This window comes from Mchenga conophoros, linkage group LG16 (assembly GCF_057382185.1).
Source record: "Mchenga conophoros isolate Kocher_MC1m ecotype Shallow Benthic linkage group LG16, M_conophoros_male_GT1.1, whole genome shotgun sequence".
Taxonomy (NCBI): Eukaryota; Metazoa; Chordata; class Actinopteri; order Cichliformes; family Cichlidae; genus Mchenga; species Mchenga conophoros.
This window is the reverse complement of record NC_140541.1, coordinates 17,825,238-17,845,663: the sequence shown is the minus strand read 5'-3', so window position 1 is coordinate 17,845,663 and position 20,426 is coordinate 17,825,238. Positions and strand designations below refer to the sequence as shown.

The following is a 20,426-nucleotide window of genomic DNA, read 5'->3' as shown; positions in this document are numbered from 1 at the left end:
TGGTCTGGGTAAACTCAAGGCTCCCCTGCTTGGCTGCAGTGGCCCGAGGCTGCAATTTGCAGGGCATTGTGCCCTCAGATGGGAAATAAACAAAGGCTGATGGTAACATGATTTCAGTCATTTACAAGACTACTTTACTTTCAATAAACTTTCAAAAGTTCACCTTCTCTTCTCAAGCCCTCTCCCACCACCATACTGAACACAGTTGATAAGAAAGCAACCCCCCCCCCCCCCAAAAAAAAACAACAACAACTGAAAATCATCAGTAGGATATTGCTAATGATGCATAAATTTTAAACAAGCATTTTGTAGTTGAAAGTTCATGTTTCTCTTTTTAAATATTCTTTTCCAGCTTTTTTTTTAAAGCATCAGAAAATGTAATCTGATGTTGCAGACAGTGAAGGTTTATTTATAAACTGTGTTATCTGGACTTGTGATGTCATTATAAGGTTGCAGACAATGTCACGACCTGAGTGAGGCCGTTGCGATGTTGCCTAACAACAGCGAGAAATTACTTGTGTCCCCAACCTGCCAAGTTTTAAGAAAAGTGGGGTTAAGGTGAAGTACAGACAGAGACGCAGAATGCCAGAATCCTCGATTAACAGCAAGAACATTCTAAAAGTTTCTTTAAATGAAAGAATCTGAAAAATGTAAAATTTAAATGTCAACATCTGACACGTTTACCCCAAGCGAGGGGGGCGCAGAGAAGAGACTACAAGCTCGAATATCTGCTGCTTTGTTTGTTGTAATCAGGATGGCCTTGTGTTTATACACCGACCTTGAACACTGTTACTAAAGGAGAGACAAACAGACTATGAACCATCCTATTGCAAGCGTGTTACGCTGCTCGTGTTTGCAGTTTACCCACATTCAGTGAGAGGTTCGCAGCTGAGGTAAACAATGAGCAAAGCTGTGTTTGTTCAGAGAGAGGCTTTGTGTATCACTGAGCTGTTTTTAAAAACTGCCGGGGTTACGACGCACAACTTACTGTAAAACTGTAGATCTAAGGAACTGTACGAGCAGCTGGTAGGAGACGGGGCTGCTCTGTGAATGCCAAGCAAATTTATTTCTTGTGGAGGACCGTAGGTGTGTGCGTGTAGGCTATTAGCCTACAATCACATATTTGTCTCAGGGAATAATACATGATACAATCAGGCTGATGCAGAATCATTATAGTTTTGAATTTTCTTATTAATTCATATTTTTTATTTCATTTTTTGTTTTTATTTCACTTCAGTTTCAGTTTAGTTTTCCTTGTTTTAAAACGTTTTGTTTTAATTGAGTTTTTATTAGTTCAGTTGTTTTAATTAATATTGTATGCAGGAAATATCCAAGATTTAGGAAAACCAGTCCGTGTATTACAGTACAAACACAGACATTTTGGAAAGAATTTGCCTCACAGGCTTGTAAACATCCAAAGCATCAATAAACACAAAGCGTCTTCGAGCAAGGTGTGATAGCAAATTTTGCCAAACTAAGGTGTCTTAAAAGTTCACAAAATAATTTTCAGTTAGTTTTAATTTTTCTCAAAGCTCAATTCTTTTTTTTTTTAAATCTATTTTTACTTTGGATAATTAAAATCTCAAATTAACACCTTTTGCTCAAAATCAAACAAAGCAAACAAAAAAAGGTTCAAAGTTAAAAAATTTAGACGTATTACTGTGAAGCTTTTAGCTTCATACATCAAACACTTCACCATATATCTTTTGGGTTTGTAGAACACGGCTAAAATGGAAAATCTGCACATATTTAAAAACATGAATTATTATCTTCACAGTTATAATTAGAGTACAATCCATTCAGATTATACCATCTATTAATACTTTTGTTTTTGTGCTACAACTTGTGATATGTGCCCAGTCCAGCATAAAGATTCATGAAAATAACATTTTCTTCAGAGAATTCTGTGTTAAAAAGTTTTCTACATTCTTTATTTTTGCAATATTGTGAAATACAGAAGTCACTGTTTGTCTTTTGCATTGTGGAGTTTTTGAGTAGTTTGCGCTCAAATATGAGACTTTACAGATCAGCCTGATTTTTTTTCTGTTTTGATGCTAAAAAAAAAAAAAAGACCAGTGAAAATGTCAGGCTTTTATCTTTAATATTTCTTGAAATATTCATGTTCAAACACTGCCTCAGATTTCAATGAGCAAAAGGAAACAAAACTCATTACATATGTTAAATTATTTATGTAAATTAGAGTTTTGGAGAGCAGAAAATGTTCTAAAGATTGGCAGATTTGAGATTCAGTGAACCGTGAGAACATGGATCTGATGGAGCTTCAGTTTTAAGTTAAGTTGTTTACAGGCCTGGACTGTTGTGTCACACACAGATAGTCCATTTCAGACTTATGTTTGGCTTGGGTGAAAGTGCTGTCTGTACAGAATTCACAGAACACGGTGGTGTTAAGGCACAGTTGAAACCACGCTGACTTTTTATTAGAGAGCCGGCAGGTTAAAGAGGTTCTAATCTCATCTAAAAGAAACTGACATTTGCATTTTCACACCTCTGTTGGGCGAAGTCTAGAAATGTTCAGGGCTTCAGTGCATGCATTAAAACCAACTTAAAAATATGGTGAAATGTCTCAGGACCCACTTTCTTTGCTCTTTTTAAAATAATGACTTAGGAAGAAGCAGTGTGCTTGTACATTAAAAACATTTAAAAAAAACAACAAAGTCGTGCTTAGAACATTTCCACAGACCTCTAAAATAATCACCGTTCCATTATAGATCCTTTCGTTCCTCAGTGTGAGCAGTGATTGAGCATTTCACATCACCAGACAAGGCGGGCCATACTTCAGCGACAGGAGCGTGAGTCGTGTCTAACAGTTTTGGTTTGAACTGTCCTCTTAACTCAATTGTTCTGATTTTGGTGTACACAGTCTTGACCTCGTGCTCTCAGATCTAGACCCTTTTCTTTTTAATTTTTAATTTTTATCCCTGATTAGTCCTTTTAATCTGCCTTGCACTTCGTTGCATCTTTCCACATTCATCTTAGTGCTTGTATTGTTAGTCCTTTCTTTTCTGATTCATAAAAAAGACCAAGTTAGAAAAAAAAAGTACATTTTATTTTCCATTTGTGCAACAAATCTAAAGTCAGCTTGTCTTCTTTCATGCTCTGAGACACACACATGCACACACAGATGCACATGCACACTCATACACTCACTTTGCTGTAAGTTGGTGACACGAGTCCTTGGAAAGTGCAGTATTCAATTTGTAACTATTATGGAGACAAGGACGAAGTCCTTTATGTGAGCAGCCACAGAGAGAAAATGGAAGCAGTCACTATAGCAACCGCCAGAAGAGTGCCCAACAAATCAACAAACAATGCGGTACAAGACTTTTCCAGGGGAGCCATTTAATGCGAAGCCTTGAATCATACAAAGTTGTCCTCTTAAGTTTCTGAAACCTGTCTTGGAGTGTCTGTGGGTATCTAAGCCCCAAGTACTTGGTAAAAACCTTGTGTTTTTCTCCGCACTTGTGCTTCAAGGCCAACTTGGCTGAATGTGCCAAAGAACTGTCTTCTTGGGTCATGGCAACCTCAGGATTTCATCTGTGTGATCAGCCTTCAGGAAGTGCTTACTGCCACTAAAGAACAAAACAATACTTACTTATTAAAAGCATTTTGTGTTTTGAAGTAATCTGGACCCGCTAACAAAGCTCAAATTTAGTATTTTGTGATGGACGCAGAACTTCTTTGTTTGTGAGTGCGATGCATCCAAGGCTGACGTTTAAGACAAACTGCAATTGTCTTTTTAGGGAAATTGTCTACCGGACTCAGCAGTGTGGGTGGTATTGTTTTCAGTGAAATAATTCACTGTTTTGAGCTCTATGGCAGGTGTTATATGATTTTGTCAGTGTGATAGCATCTCTGTGCATGAAATGATGAAATGTCATAGCTGTGCAGTATCATGGTCCTGGGCCATGTTGGCCCAGTATTCTTAGTTTTTGTGTGTTTTTGTATTTTGTTCCCTATTTATGTCTTGATTCCTAGGTTATTTAGTTAAGATGTTCCTTATTTGGTTACCTCCTGTGTGCCCCTGTGTATCTGTGAGCCCTCGTCTCTCCTTGTGTTTTATTCCATGTTTTCCCCAGCCCGTTATGACTGTGTTCTCCCCGTGCTCTCTCTCCTCCTGTCTGAACCTCTGTGTACTTCCTGTTTTACTTTGACAGTCTCTCGTCAGTATGCGTCATGTTGTGTTCACTCCTGCCCTGTCTCGTTATGATTATCTGTGTCAGCTGTGTTCCCCGTGTGCTCCCACTTCCCTCGTTAACCCTCTGTGTATTTATGTGCGTGTCTCCCTCAGGTCAGTGTTGCGTCGTCAATGTCTTCTCCCCGAACCTGTGTGTCTTTCTGTGTTCCCTCGGTCTTCTGTTAGTATTCCCAGTTTAGTTCTGTTTCGTTTTAAAGGCCTGCAATAAAGCAGTGATTTTGAGTTCAGTTCCTGTCTCCGTGAGTTTTGCGTTTGGGTCCTCATCTGCCTCCACACAGCCAGTTCATGACATGCAGTCGAGAACAAAATTTAAAGTGGGTGTGGTTCGACCTACAAGTACAAATCATCAGTGCTGCGAGTACGCCTAAAGGGTTCCAGGCCTCTTTGCTTTATGCCTCTGCACTGCATTCTTCTTAGTTTTTAATATATTACTTCCCATATTAAGTATCTTTATCTGATGTACGAACGTGCAATATTATTGAAGATGGATGTGGTGCATGAGCTCAGTGGAGTCGAGCTGGTATGATCCCATCGGGAGATTTATGAAAGTTAGCCACTTAGTTTAATGGCACTTCCTTTTGTCCTCCCTCCCTCTGTAATTCCTGCAAGTGGATTTCACTTTCCCATGGCCCCTGTTTGAGTAAATATCTTCTGTGGTTCTGACCTCGCTCTAAATTTCACCACCAGAAACAAAACTGTGCCGTGGCTGAAGCTGCCTGACTCGAGCTGTCCGCGTGTCACAGCGGCGAGTTTCCAAAAGTGCAGATCAACTGCGCGTTTTGTATGCACATGCACACACAAACTACTGATCTGCTTTTATTTGAGAGCGGCCCATTCGCTGGCAGAAGCGACTCAGAGAAGAGAACGGTGGTGTTTTCTTTGCCGAGGTGCGAAAAGACACTCTTGCAGTTTTTGATAAATGTTACTTGAACTCAGAGGAGTCTTGACTTAAAGACACAAACAACGCAACCCCCTCTCACAAAACAGAATGCAAGTTTTGTAAGAAGTCCCATCCTTTAAGTAGTGTGATGCGACCGTGAGAGGGCCTCCCCATGCTGAGCTAAGTCAGACTGGGCTGGGAACCAGCAGGCACCGTGCCAGAGAACAAGTCTGCCTCATATCAAAAAGAAAAACTAACAACTTTCAGCCTGGGAAACCAAAAGTCTCTGCACATTTCATTAATGCATTATCAACGCGTTACCCTTGAGTTTCCTCCTAAAGTTAAAAACCTGAAAGTTTTCATTAAACTGAACTACTGCCTTTTCCCCCCCTACCCTTTCAGCAACAGCCATTTAAAGTTTTACACTTGCCAGTCTCTGCGGATTAGTTGTGCAGCCCGATCCATTTGTTTCAGATTTCCTAGCTCACAGGAAACAGACTTGTAATGCAGATAAATGTTTTCAACTGTTGCATATTAAACCCCAACTGTTGTCATCTAAACTGACATCTTGCATTAATTCATCTGGTGTTTAGATGCAAAGGTGGTACATACGTGTCTATGAGATGACATGCATCAGTCATTATTTAGGGGATAGGGTGGCATGTTTGGCATCAGTTTTCAGATCTTCATCCAATTTTTAAATAAAGCATCAACTTGTTGTGGTGGTGGGAGGCCAGTTAGGTGAAAGATGTTTAAGAAATATTTCAGATTGACTAAATTTACCCTGGGAAGGATGGTTAAGTGGAGAGACACCTTGTCCAAATCTGATAAACAAACAATAGACGAAAAGGAGGCCTGAAAAAGAGCGACCGAGCGCTGCAGCTGTCTTTTCAACTCTGTGCTTTTGCAACAAGACATAATGTAATCTCTCCTTGAGACGGGAGGATTTTTATAACCTGCGCTGGCTGGGCCTTGAGCAGGAGAAGAGACAGGCTGAGTGAAGGCTGTTTATCCCGCTGTGTCCTTGATATAAACATGTGAAAAATTTTCTGTGGTTCTTCTTTCTGCTAAATCAATACAAAGACATTCGGCCTCTGAACAATGTTGTAGCACTACAGAAAAAAAAAGTTTTCATCCTGTCTCTCTTTTCATAACTGTGTCCTTCAATGCAACAGAGCAAGGGACACTGAGGTCCTGCTTACTGCAATTTCACGAATGTAACCATGTACTCAATGTCATCCTTTCACCAAACCAAAGACAACCTTTTGTTAAGACCCTCATTTTTTAAGCATGCGAGGGTATTTGGGACGTGGCCAGGGCAGAGATGCTCAGACCGTCTACAAAACAAACTGAGATTAGAACCTTTGCTCCAAACTTTTGCATTAGTCACCCACAGTTCTGCTCATCCTGACATCTTCTATTGCTTGCTTTCTGTCTGGTTAAACTCCTCTGTAATCAGCTCTGATTTCCCCAGAGGGATTTTCCTCTCCCTCTTTCAGGTAGCAGCCAACCCTAACTTGTGATCCCTCTCAGGAGCAATTAAGATAAACCTCTAATTCATCTGCTTTATCCCAACTTGTCCTTCTTAGTTTCTCATTCACTGACTTCCACCGCCCCCTCTCCCCACCACCTCCCAAATACCTCCTTCAGTGACAGAAGCAAGGAGAGCACTGAGTCATGACATCATAATTCACCAGCTCCAGTTTTCACGGTTAAATCAATATCAGCGTGTCCGAGTCAAGGTTGGAGGCCGGCCTTCGCGCCTCAGCTCTTCCTACTTCTTTCTCATAGAAAATCATATAAATTGTCCCTAAAATAATTAAGCCTTCAGATCCCTCCCTGGACTATTTTTTCTTTTACTGGCTTCTGTCCGATGACTGCTCAGAGAGTCAAGGTAATGCTGAGAATAAAGCTGGTCTCTGGCGCCTTCTCCACTTTTCTTTCTCTCTTGCTCTCTTCCTCTGCTTTTTTGTTTCTTTCACACAATTTATAAAGAAGTCTCTTTGATTAAGCACGGCTGTCGGGTTTTTAAAACGAACAAACATGATTTCTGAACAGTTTGATAAACCGAGCGAGCAGACGGAAATGTTACATTTCCTGTTTTATCTGAGCCATGGTTAACCTTTCACAGGTGAGCAACAGAGATGAAAGCTGCTACTGTCCGACGTGTTTACTTGCAAATAAATCAATAAAAATAAATAAGAAATAATAATAAAAAATCATTTACACCGGTGTGTCTTGAATATGTGAGGGCTGTGAAAAGGTAAGTGTGGGAAATAGGAGAGGGGTGGAGAGAGGGGCGGTGTTTGAGAAGGGAGGGGTGTGTGTGTGTTCAGGGGGTCTGAACAATCTCTCAAAGCGCGGGGACAGACGGGAGCTAATATAAACGCTCTGCCCTTCACTCGGGGCTATCAGGGGCTAAGAAAACAGGGCTACCTCTGTCACTGACCTCAAGCGCTTCAAAGAAGCAGCGGGACGCGCTGAGCTCCTGCCGGCGGTCATGGCCACGCTGGAGGGCTGCCGCTGTCGGGGTGCCAGCGGCCGAAAAAACAGCAGCAGCAGCAGCATTCTCTACAGCATTCTAAAGAGTGATGACCGCCTGGTGACCGCCGAGGAGCAACAGCAGCATCCCCAACAGCACACGCTGCAGCACTTGTTCCAGAAGCCCCCCTCTTCCGCTTCTGCCTCTTTGCAGGAGGTCCGACAGCAGGCTTGCTCTTGCGGCTCGTCTCGGCGCCGGGGCGTCCTCCGCTCCCCGCAGGTGACCTGCAAAGCGGCGTCCGCGGTCCTGGTGAAGACGCTGCGCTTCGTGAAAAACGTCCCCTGTTTTCGCGAGCTGCCCGAGGACGACCAGCTCGTGCTGATCCGGAGCGGCTGGGCGCCTCTGCTCGTGCTGGGACTCGCACAAGACCGGGTGGACTTTGAGACCACGGAGACCGTGGAGCCGAGCATGCTGCAGCGCATCCTCACGGGCTGTCCGGACAGGCAGAGCGAGGCTGTGGGCGGCCAGAACAGGGGGGCACCCGGCGTCTCTGTTGTGGACATCGAAGCGATCAAAGCCTTCCTAAAGAAGTGCTGGAGTGTAGATATAAGCACGAAGGAATATGCGTACCTGAAGGGAGCCGTGCTCTTCAACCCAGGTGGGTCAGGGCTTTTGATAGCAGAGCATCAGTTTTTAAGCACAGGTGCCACGCTCACGAGTGGAACCGTTTGATTTATTAATTGATGGGTAAAAGTTTGTTTTATTTCAGCATGACTGCTCTGATATTTACACTTTACCTGACTACTTGTCTGCGTTGTAACATTTTTATCAACTTTTCACTTCCCCCCATCCTTCCCCACCTCTAGATCTGGAGGGTTTGCGCTGTCTGCACTACATCCAGTCGCTGCGTCGAGAGGCGCACCAGGCTCTAAACGAGCACGTCAGGCTGATCCATCGCGAGGATACGACGCGGTTCGCCAAGCTGCTCATAGCTCTGTCCATGCTGAGGGCCATCAGCCCGCCAGTGGTCGCTCAGCTCTTCTTCAGACCCGTCATAGGGACTGTCAACATCGAAGAGGTCCTCATGGAGATGTTCTACGGGAAGTAGGTCACGGGTCCATAGTGGACTGAGATGAATTCAGCAGGTTCAGCTGTCAGATGGACTGAACTGCTCAAAGATTTAATTGGTTGGCAGGTGAGGACGACGTGTGGGACTCAATTAATTAAAGACAAATGTATTTGGGAAATCTTCAGTGACTGTGAAATGACCAACACAAGCAAGTGTGAGTGTGCATGTGAGAATGAGCGGCACAGAGAAAGAAAGAGAGAATGTGCTGAGGGAATATGTCATAATAGAGGAAAATATAAAGCAGCTCATGTAATTCATAACTTATTTGTTTTTATATAAAATATTTTTCTATAATAATAATGATAATAAAAAAAACCCCTAAAAACAAACTATGTATGTGAGTGATAATTGCTCCGTCATTGCTGACACATTTTCCTCTGTGAAATCAGCCCTGGACAAACTCTTACGAAGGAAGATAATGTGTCTCAGTACACACGCAGAAAGTACTTAAGAAATCACGTCGCCTCGAAAAATATGAGTCACACTGATTGATGTCAACTACAGTTCAGTCACATCAACTACAGATTATCTTCAAAAGGTCAGGGCTTGGTGTAGCAGCTATTCACTGTCCAGTGAAGGAGGTAAGTTGTGGAGTATAAACACAGATGCAGGACTTCTGAATTCAGGTGAAATGCCCTGTTAGGCCACCAGAGTGCAACAGTATACAACGTGTAGCGATTGTGCAAGTCACATGGATCAACTTCCCCTGTCATGCACACAGAAAGGGGCAAAAGTGGTTGAGGAAAAGGACCTTAGGTAATGTTCCTGTTCCTCGTAGTCTGGCCATCACAGTGTGGGCACAGTGCGGTAAGGTATCAACTTGCTCGCTGGAGAAAAAAAAAAAAATCTCCCTGTAACCAACAGAACAAAAGCTCCTAGAGACGCCGCATAAAATACACCTATGGTTTAAACCAGACCTCTGTAATGAGACACTACTGAGTGAATGTTCATCTCAGACAATGGCACAAGGACTTGCTGCTGTTACACCATAGCCACACGATGTTACGAAGCTCAGTCCCTGAACATCTCATCTAGCAGCTATAATACTTCATCACTGTTCAGAGGTCAGATGGCCTGAGCCTGCACTTGGTCTCGCTTTGTGGCAGCACCAATAAAATAACCCGGCCAGATTGTTAGCATTTTATATTATACCCAAACAATTGTGGTAGAAGTTCTCACACACTTTAATTAAGGAACAAGTAGCACACATTAAAGTAATACTTCAAGTAATGGTCCTGCACTATACACACATCAGAAGTAAAATGGCATATGATCGGATAATTATTGGATTAAAAACGATTACATTTGTGTCACAATGTTGCATCGACATGGAGCAGATTTTACGTTTCATACTGCGGGGATATTAGCCTACAATAATATATCACAATGTGGTCAGATTTATTTAATTTGAATTGGTTAGAACACTCATTAGTAAAACACAACGATATTAATTGGCAGAAAATTGAACTACTCAAATAAAGCACTTAGGTACGTGTGTAAAAGTGCTTAGCTGCTTTCCACCGTGATTCCCAAACGAGAAAGGAAAGAAAGATGAAAGCAGACGTAAAGCTTCTTTGTTGGGTGTAAAATTGGAGAAGATTTCTCATCTCGGTCACCGAAGTATGAAAGGACCTCCTGTTTCTGGGTACACCTTAAAAAATGGGGCGCAACAACATGGGAGGTGACTGTGTGTGTGTGGCTGTCTCCGAGGTGAGAGCAGAGAGAGGAGAAAGTGCAGGACGAGCTACCTTATTAAAAAGCCACAAAGCAGGGGGCTTTCGGCGAGAGGCAACATTGTTAAATTACGGCTCTTGGAAAGAACAAAAAGTTATGAGTCACATTTCTGAAACTTCTAGACTATAATGCTGTATCGGGAGCTCTCCAGTCACCATCCTCGCCGTCTTATAATAACCGCATGCGTTTAAATCAACATATTTACTGTTCTTTCGAACAAGGAAGCAAACAGCGAATCACTGTTTGTTGATCAAAGTTGATCAAATTGACTTTTCAGTCAAATTGTTTTCCATCTCTGGTTTCACATCAAAAACTCTCTGAAAAGATGTTTTCGAGATCAGTAGACCTTTCAATGGTGCCCTAAAGCAGAAAAAGCAGTGTCTCTGTGCTTAATTTGTTGCTATTAATTTCATGCAAGCAGAACAGCAAAGCACTAAAGGGAGGAGGTGACGCCAATAATAAAGGCTGGCACAGAAAACTTGAGATACTGATGAAATAGCTCACATACCTCCTGGTGGACAGATAAGGCATTGCAAAGAGTAAAATAACAAGAAAAAACAAAACAAAACCATGCACATGAAGGTGTATTTACACACACACACACACACACACACGGCCTTGCACATGTGCTCATGTGGACTTTGAAGCCATCCCGTCTATCTCCTCTGCCTTTTTCTTTCTCATCGGGGCCTATTTTCTCTCCAATTAAGCCTGTAATTGCTCTGGGTAATAAAGACTCTATTAATCCTGTGTCTGCTAATAAAACCACACTGGTTTGGCAGGAGGCTGCTTTTCTTGTGGCTGACAATATGTTGTGGGTGTTTGCCTGAGTTAGCATCACTTATTACAAAAAGAACACAACCAAAGCAGATTCCACCATTTGAGACCCTTTTCTTTCTGTCTTTCTTTCTTTTTAAATTGGTACGGTGTTACAGTTTCTCTTGGTGTTTGCATAGTCTGAAAGCAGCACTCCCCAGCACCACCACCACCGCCCTTGTCTCCAGCAAAAATGTCCACAGGCTGAATTTTATAAACACTGTCTTTAGCTTCATTTCTTCATCATTCTGCCTTCTACTCAGTCTTTTCCTGCTTTTTTTTTCTTCCTCTGCCCCAGTTTCTGTGTTTTCTCCTGGGGTTGGCAGACATCAGTAAATCTGCTTTCTGTCTCTGTGTTTACCAGTGTTCAGACACCCGTTGTAGGTAGTGTGTATCCCCAGGAGATGGCACTGTTTGTCAGCACTCACCCACCAATGTGCAGGCAAATGTCAGGCGTCAACTGAAACTGCTTGACCTTAAGCCAAGCAGTTTCTTATATCAGCACCTTTTTTTTGTTAAAGGTTTATCTTCACTTGGCATTTCTGGCTCTATCTGAAAGGCAGTGAACATAAGGAGAGAGCAAGGGGGAGAGCATGCAGCAAACTTATTCAGGTAGCTTTAAACCAGAGAATTTCATGGTGCTTGTTTTAGACACCGTTTGATTTCCATCGTTACCTGTATGTTTGTATGTCACACTTCTCTCAAATGGCCAACTAAGTCATTGAAGTTGTTTGTTTTTGTTTTACTTTGCCACCAGGGGGGATTTGTGACAGAACGATAGCAGTAAGGTTAAAAAGGGAAGGTTTGCAACATGGCAGCAAGGCCTGCTATGACGTATAGCTTGGTGATGGTGGTGCTGACAGACAGGAGACTGAGCTGGAGGTTGAAGAGTTGAAGATGCTCAGATGCTTCTTTAGTAGTGGAAAGGATTAGAAATGAGTACATCAGAGGGAAAGCTCAGGTCGAGTGTTTTGGAGACAAAGGTGCAAAACTGAGATGGTCTGAACATGTACAGAGGAGGGATAATGGTTATACTGGACAAAGGATGTTGAAGATGGAGCTGCCAGGAATGAGTGAAAAGAAGAAGGTCACAGAGAGAGATTCATGGATGTAGTGTAGGAGCACATGCGGGAGGGTTGGTGTGACAGAGGCGAATGCTAGGGAGGGCAACATGGAGGCAGATGATCCGATGTGGCGACCCTATGAGGCACAGCTGAAAGAAGAAGAAGAAAAAGAGCTGCTCATTTCAGTTTCATTTTTATTCTTTTAAAAAATAATTTAGTTTTTATTAGTTTCAGTGTTTTCATTGTCTCAGTGGTTCTTTGTTTTGTTTTTTAGTACGGATAAGTATTTGTGTATAAGTATATGCAAAAGTTTTTGTTTTGCATGAACTGAGGAGCTGACATGTTTTTGCACACCTATTTTTTAGTTTTGTTTAGTTCTAGTTAAATTCCATGATTTGCATTCATGCTATCTAATACCAGAACATCTCCTTTAAACAGTCTGCTTATCTGCCTTTCTCCTTTCTTCACTGCACTGACATTTTGCTGCAAGAAAGAATAATTATCAGTATAATTACGTAACGTGTTTCTTGACAGGATGAGGAAATAGAGGACAGAGGAATATGATTAGATCTGGCATATTTCTGGACACAACTATACCATAGGGTCAAGAAACATGCCCGTCTATTCTCTTAAAGGGCAAATGTAGTTGCAATGATTGTACACACATGGACATCACCTTCCAATGAGTCTAGTATTACAGCATTTCGGTGTTATCCACCAGAAAGAGCAGCTGGATCATAGACTTTATAGAAAGATCTTTATAACTGGACGTTCAAGGCACAGTTTGTTTAAAGACTTATTTCAACAGTACTAAAACACTTGTTCATTTACCCTGTGCCAGATTTCCCAGGGCTGATCACTGATTCAAATGTCCTGTTTCACATCTGGTGGATGTAGCTGACTCTAGCCATTACAAAATCATGTGGTAATGAAAAAAAGAAAAAAAGAAAAAAGGTTAAGAGCATAACCAGGTGTGTTATGAATTGCTGCTGGTTCAACTTGGACACAAAAGGAAAACATCGAAAGGAAATCAATGTTTTTAATGTGCAGTGAGAAAGTAAGGGCAACTGATCATGATTGTGTTTCTATAAAGATAGACATTTCTTTCCAAGTGAAAATTGTGTTTATATATTTATATAAATATCTATATTATATATAGAATACATATCTATTTGCTATGCATACTCAAAAATCACACCTTCAAATATATGTAAAAAGTCTTTCAAAACACAAAAGGAATTCTTTTCTTTCCTTAAACATGAACTATCCATATGAACCAAATGAATTATCAGGATGGGAATAATACTGTTATTTTTTTTAAACCAAAACATTGAAAATGCTTTACCTTTGAATCTAGAAGAGCAGAGGACATTTTTTTGTCATGTGGGATTTAAAAGCCACCTTAATCTCTTTAACAAACCAGGAGCCACACCGAAGGGCACAAAACCAGCATAACACTTATACACAAATCCTCTTTCTATGGAAGATGAAATGCAAATAAGTATGACATCTCAAGCAAACTCTTTTCAGTTATAAAAATAGAATTCTTTTTAAAATAATCTACAGATTTCTTTTTAAGGTGAGGCATTTCACTATCACTCTAAAACAGCAAGGCTGTTTGTCTCAATAGAAAATATGAAGCTTTAGAGAGAGATCTGCCAGTCTATCTGCTTGGAGAGGACGAGCGCTGCTCCCCAACCACTCCTCCTTTTCAGTCCCACGAGACGATATATTTTTTGCCAGCTTCTCCTTCTTTTTGCATATTCTATATTTTTTTTTTTAAAAAGAGAGAGTTTCCTTTTAAACTAGATACACCTTTTACAGGTAAACGAAAACAAGTTTTAGCTCCTTGAAGCTCCTGAAATGTCCAGGCGTTTCCCAAAGTTCGAAAAAAAAAAGTTCTCTTTAAACAACACAAAGATTTTTAAACAAACAAACAACAGCGCACGCACATGTCATATTGGCTTTCCTATCGAGCGTGTTACAAAATGAGAAAGAAAAAAAGAAAAAGAGACAAAAAAAGAGAAAAAGATTAAAAATATACAACTCTTTATGACAAGTTAAAGCAAAAGTCCTACATTAGAGAAGGCAACAAACATGATTGAATAAAATAAACAAAAGAACAAAACAGGAAAACACTGATGCTACAAATAAATTGAAATATATGTACAGACCCTGTTTTCCTTTTGCTTGTATGGATGCAATTTCTTGTATGTGTGTATGTGTGTGTGTGTATTCGTTCCTGTGAATAATTGCCATAGTGTGTTGGTTCTTCACCATGGAGTCCTTGTGAGTCCATTTCTCGCTAGTTAATGAAACAGTGTGTTCGCATTATCCCCTGTAGTTCCACATAGAAAACATCCTCTGGAAACGAGGTGCAGTCCGACTGAACAACAAGACAAACCACGTCCAGGAACCTGCTTTACCTCCATGACTAGCTGCCGGAGCCATACGGATCCAAATGCTTTTTGCCGTAATCACAACCTCGAACTGTGTTCCTAAGAACTGCCAGACTGTAACCTCGTCATGTCTGACGTTGAGCGATCTTCCTAAAGCTGGCGCCGAGTCTGCTTGCCATTACCAGATGACGCTGGAGATGCTGGTTTCCCTGGGCAGCAGAGGGAGCATGGCGTTGTTGGCGTGCCCCTCCTCCAGACTGTGCTCTCGGCTCTTCCCGGGTGGCCTCTGTCCGTTCAGCAGTGTCAGTGGGATGTTGCAGTAGGTGTGCTGGTTTCCCAGGGATGAGAGAGGTGGCAAGGTCCCTCCTGGGGGCATGTCGTACTCGTAACTGCGGTAGTAGTGTTTCTGCCTCATGGTGGTGTGGTAGGTGCTGTGGAACGAGGAGCGCAGCTCTGGGTGGGCGGTGGCCATGGCCGTGGAAGTGGCCGCCGCCATGGACATGGCAGAAACAGTCTGCAGCTCTCCGAATGGGCCCTGCTCGCTGACGTCTAGTGCCGCCTCATGCGTGAGCATGGGCTCCGTGCGTCTGAAGGGCATCTCATACTGCAGCTGCTTCCAGAACTTGGAGCTGAGCTTGTTGCTCTTGGTTCCACGCCATTTGATGACAGTAAGGGTCTTAATGGTGTGTTTAAGCGCCTCCACTTCCTGGTAGTTCATGATTCCGCGCAACTCGGCACATTCGATCAGGATGACTTTGATCTCACCCGTCACCAGCATGTTGCGCAGTCGCGTCTCCAGCTCAAAGATGCTCCAGCCTCGCCGCACTACGTAGTTGGGTGTCATAACTATGATGAGGCGTTTGCTCTGGTCTACACAGCGGGCCACGTCCTCTATGTAGGCTGCGGGAAAGAAGCGGGAAGGAAAGAGAAGAGCAAAAATTTATGTGACACAAGTGTGGCAAAACATTGCAGTGAGCATTGTTTTCACCTAATGAGAACAGGGCCACAACACAGTGATGGATGAACACACAGACAGCATCAGACACAAAACGCAAGACAGTGACCGTATCTGGTCTACTAACACCCGTTTAATATGGAGCTTTAAGTGTGCACAAAGGTGCAGCATATAAATTAACATTTTATGCACATAGAGCAGATCCATATGGCTCTAACTGCAAACCAGTGATTGATAAAGCTGCACACTCTATAGGATTAGGGCTGAGCTCGCTATTGAATCGGGCCTGATGTTTCAGATCACACAATGGTGCCACTCTAAGCATGAAAGCAGCTGATGCAAGAGGAAAAGACCGAAGGCGAGTACCTCTAAAGAGCCGCGTGTCATCCTGGTAATGCTCATTGGTGAGACCTAAACATAAACATTTTAACATTCAGGTCACAGGCAGAACACATTACAGACACAGAAACATGCTCAACACCGTCAGAAGCGTGGCTGCGTCCCCTCTCAGTCATCTTTTTATTTCACATACGATTAATCACATACCATGTTTCTCTGATTGGACATTCATCTGCAATGATTTTACTTGGCAGTGGTGCTGGCGGCAATTTTCTTTTGATTAAAGGATAGAAGCGGCTCAGTCAGCAGGGCTCAGAGCCTTCACACATTACCCACTGATGTTTAATTCTGTCTGGACCAGCTAGCACGTGTTTGCGTTTTATCTTTCTCACATGAAGCCTACAGTAGAAACACACAGCATTGCTACTAACTAGAGCACACTGTGTACCACTGGCAAAGACAGACTGCTAAACAGAGTTAGCACACATGAGAATATGTTCAGACAGAATTTTCATGGATTTATTAATACATGGATAAAAATCAGTGAGGATGATAAATTTGTTCAATATATCGGCTCCCGGTACACACCGCATACTGTATTCCCATATCTGTAGTACACAGTAAGGGAAGAGCTAGTGAGAAATGCTATGATCTAGTGCTTTAATCCAGAGAGGTTTGAGACGATACAAGAAAAAAAGGGTTCTTGTTGACAGTATTGCATTGAATATTGCATTTCCCTCCTCTTCCCTTATTTTAACTTTGAAATATTCATCTATTCATCACTTGTGAGCATCCTCTGCTTGATTCTGCCCTGACAGCACCGGACATTGAAACACAAGACAGTGACGGTGGAAAAACAATGGTGAAAACAAACAACACAGACAAAACAGACTGTGACAGTCTATGTATATGTATATGTATACATGTACCCTGCTTCCAAAGAAATTAACAATCTCCAATAATGGTAATTTAGTTTTAATGAAAAGACAGAACATCAACCAAATTCCAGAAAAAAGACATTATATAAAAGTCACAGATTGAAAGAAGTATTTGATGCCCAAGCAAAACATGACTTGGTACTCTGTAGAGAAAGCCTCATTGGTAAGCACCAGAGAGATGTGGGATGGATATTGGCCCACTCCTCTTTATAGAAACTTTAAATCCTTTATGTCTGTGAAGGTTCTCAGTCATCCAGGTCATCGTAGCCAAAGGAGCTTGCAAAGAAAAGGATCTGGACTTCTTTAAGTTGCTTGAAGACGTTTCACCTCTCATCCGAGAAGCTTCTTCAGTTCAAACTCTGGCTGATTGGGACCCACACCCAGTTTCACACCTTGGCTCAGGCGATTAGAGGATCATCAGGGGGTCCTTTTGTCCCTCTGTGGGGGGATACTCCCACTGGGTTTAAATCTGGGACTCCCCACCATTTGACCTTAGAACTGAAGAAGCTTCTCGGATGAGAGGTGAAACGTCTTCAAGCAACTCAAAGAAGTCTAGACGCTTTTCTTTGCAAGCTCCTTTGACTTTAAATCCTTTACATTTCTTGGCTGCTGCTTGGCAACTCTAAACTTCAGCTCCCTCCACAGTTTGTTTATAGGTCTGGAGATTGGCTACGCCTCTCCGTGACCTTAATGTGCTTCTTCTTTATATCCGTTGTTGCCTTGGTGGCATGTTTTGGGTCATTCTCATGCTGGAAGACCCATCCATGACCCACCTTCAGTGTTCTGACTGAGCAGGGAAACAGCCCAAAAGTATAATATTTCCACTTCAGTGGAGGATGGTGATCCTTTGGTTATACTCAGTATTTCTCTTCCTCCAAACACGGCGGGTTGAGTTGATACCAAAGAGCTTGATTTAGGTTTCATTTGACCACAGCACTTTCATGCATGCCTTCTCTGAATTATTTCGTTGCTCACTAGCAAACTTAAGATGGGCCTGTAGATGTGCCTTGTTAAACAGTGGGAACTCTTGTTGTGTGCCATCAATGATGTTCTTGGTGACTTTGGTCCCAACTGCACCTCCCGTGTACTTTTGACCTGATCTATCACCTTTCTCATGATCATCCTCACCCAATGAGGGAAGATCTTGTACAGACTGAGGTTGACACAAGGTTTTGTATTTCTTCCATTTCTGAATCACGCCAGCAGCTGTCACCTTGTCACCAAGATTCTTGCTGATGGTCTTGTCGTCCATTGTGGCCTTGTGCAGGTCTGTAGGCTGCTCCCTGGCATCCTTTAACAGCTGTTTGGTCTTACCTAATTTCTTGGTCTTCCCAAGAAATTGATTCTGTGCTTTATGCACATAATCGTTTGATATCACAAGTATCTGTAATTGATTGATTGTAATCTGTGTGCCATGTGGGCACACAGCCAGTCTGTGGGAGCCAGAATTCTAGCGTGTTGGTCTGGAATCAAATACTTATTTCGCTCATTGTCACTCAATATTTTAACGTCTTTCTCCATTAAAATGAAACTATCATAAAATTAGAGACTGGACATTTCTTTGTAAGTGAGCAAATTTACAAATTCAGTAGAGGATCAAATAATTATTTCCCCCAATATAGAATTTATAGTAGAAACAAACAAACACCTATACAACTGTTTACAGTATGGCACAAACATTTCAAACGTGTGCAAGCATGCATACATACAAACACACACAGTCTTACTTCCTGATGGGATGAGGTCTCGATCTGGGATGAAGAGTTTGTAGCCATAATGTTTCTCCAGAACATCAGGGAGGATCTCCAAGGCAAAGCGCTCCTCTTCCCGGGTCTCCTGACTCCACTGGTCAGGGTCCACTTTGGTGTAAGACAAATATGCATCATAGTCTTTATTTTCTGAGGAACAGGAAGAAAGAGTGGAGAGTCAGTCATGAAATATGCAGACTAAACGCCATGGCATTTTCACTGAACACTGCACGCTCATTCTCTGATGAGCATTTTATTCCAAACAACTGACTTTACACATTTCTTGCAATTGCGTTGGCTAACTTCTACAATACTTACAACTTTTAAAGCTACTTCTAAAACCAGAATTACACACTCCTTATTATAGTTTCAAAATAATAAAATAACGTTGGTTTTTCTTACACTTATTGGCTCTATCCATAAACATTCACATTCAGTGTCATGTGATGCCATGGTTATGACAGTGCCATTTAACCCTTATGCACGGCACCTCAAATAGTTACCAGTTATTTTCATCCAAACAGAATATGCATCAGAAATTTCTGCAAATTTATAGACAAAAGGCACAAAAGTAAAATGCCGAAAGTCGGAAGTTATATCTTTTGTGTAATTCTTATACAGTGTTTAACACAATTATTAGACCACCTGCCATAAAAACAGGAAAACACAAATATTTTAGAAATTTGTCAAAAACTTTGCGAAAGCTAGAAACTTTTCTGTTCCAGAAACTGAGCCATTAACTAATCAAATAATAATAATGTGATTTATTATTTTTTACATTTTTTTTTTGTAAAACAGCGAATGTGAAGATTCATAGGTAACATTAATTATAAAACTGAAAAATAGAATTTTAATTAAAATGCTTGTTCATGCTGGAGGATTTAACATTATAGAAACATAACTTTTTTGATGATTACCAATACTGGTAACTTAGGGCAGCTGTGTGAAAAAAACTTGCACTTAATGGTATTTTAATAAATTTGTTAAGCACTGAAGTATGTTAAAGAACTGTAAACATGGGTAATACAGTCTATAGTCTAATATGAAACTATAGTGTAACTTTCTACAGGACACACGATTGTGCTTTGCTGTGTCAGTTTACATTTTCTATTCGGTACTTTGTTTTCTATAAAAAACTGTTAAATTTAATAATTTGCCGACATGGATTTCCTTCCAGTGAGTCACAAGATCGCTCATGAAGTGAGCTACTTATGATCAAGGAGAAGGCCTTTCTTGCAAATGCTGTTCCCAATAAGTGTCTCCGGTACGCAGTCAAATTCTTCCACACCAAACTCAGAAAACCATTTCTTTTATTGTCTATTGTATGTATTTTTTGCTTATCATTCTTGTTTGGAAAAGAGAAGACCACTTTTCTAGTGGTGTCAAATTGATTTGGCCATGTAGTGTATACAAGAAATAAATTGTGGTAGATACAAAAATACCCAAAACAATGCAGAAGCAATACTCTCTTCCCACCTCAAAATGATTTCCCAGAAGACAGTGGGAAGAACTGAGAAGGTAGAAAATAGATAACAGGGAAAAGAACAGTGCTGGTGCCATATTCGCTAAGTCCTAGTCATTATGCTCTGTGGAAACTGGAATGTGGTTCAGTCAGAAAGTGAGGAAGGACTGCTTCAGAAACTCTTTTGAGGAGCATGCGCAGCTTTGAAACTTACTGGAAGGGCCATGGCTGTGCTCGATAGGATCCAAACATCAAACAAAGCTT

General features: G+C 41.6%; 2 protein-coding genes across 6 annotated transcripts in view; one reads left to right on the top strand and one right to left on the bottom strand.

Moving 5' to 3' along the window:
* Window positions 1-7,445: 7,445 nt before the first annotated feature.
* On the top strand, window positions 7,446-9,049 carry nr0b1 (nuclear receptor subfamily 0, group B, member 1). Its single transcript, XM_085249915.1, has 2 exons — window positions 7,446-8,236; window positions 8,445-9,049. Exons 1-2 carry the CDS (start codon window positions 7,597-7,599, stop codon window positions 8,684-8,686), a joined length of 882 nt encoding a protein of 293 aa, XP_085106041.1. The 5' UTR covers window positions 7,446-7,596; the 3' UTR covers window positions 8,687-9,049.
* Window positions 9,050-13,343: 4,294 nt separating this feature from the next.
* Window positions 13,344-20,426, bottom strand: part of il1rapl1a (interleukin 1 receptor accessory protein-like 1a) — a 170,566-nt gene continuing 163,483 nt past the window's right edge. For 3 of the 5 annotated variants that reach the window (XM_085249501.1, XM_085249503.1, XM_085249502.1), the window contains exons 10-12: window positions 18,680-18,850; window positions 16,042-16,086; window positions 13,344-15,620 (exon numbers count right to left, since the gene is read on the bottom strand). In XM_085249501.1, coding sequence (XP_085105627.1) covers window positions 14,899-15,620; window positions 16,042-16,086; window positions 18,680-18,850 — 938 coding nt within the window. In that variant the 3' untranslated portion in view covers window positions 13,344-14,898. The remainder of the gene's footprint in view (window positions 15,621-16,041; window positions 16,087-18,679; window positions 18,851-20,426) is intronic. The other 2 variants (XM_085249504.1, XM_085249505.1) reach the window with 1 other exon arrangement.

What these genes read in the sequence shown, in the direction of transcription:
- nr0b1 (XM_085249915.1), top strand. Translation starts at nt 7,597, where the DNA reads ATGGCCACGCTGGAGGGCTGCCGCTGTCGGGGTGCCAGCGGCCGAAAA. An exon ending in AGCCGTGCTCTTCAACCCAG is followed by an intron (nt 8,237 to 8,444) that starts GTGGGTCAGGGC and finishes CCCCACCTCTAG; the next exon opens with ATCTGGAGGGTTTGCGCTGT.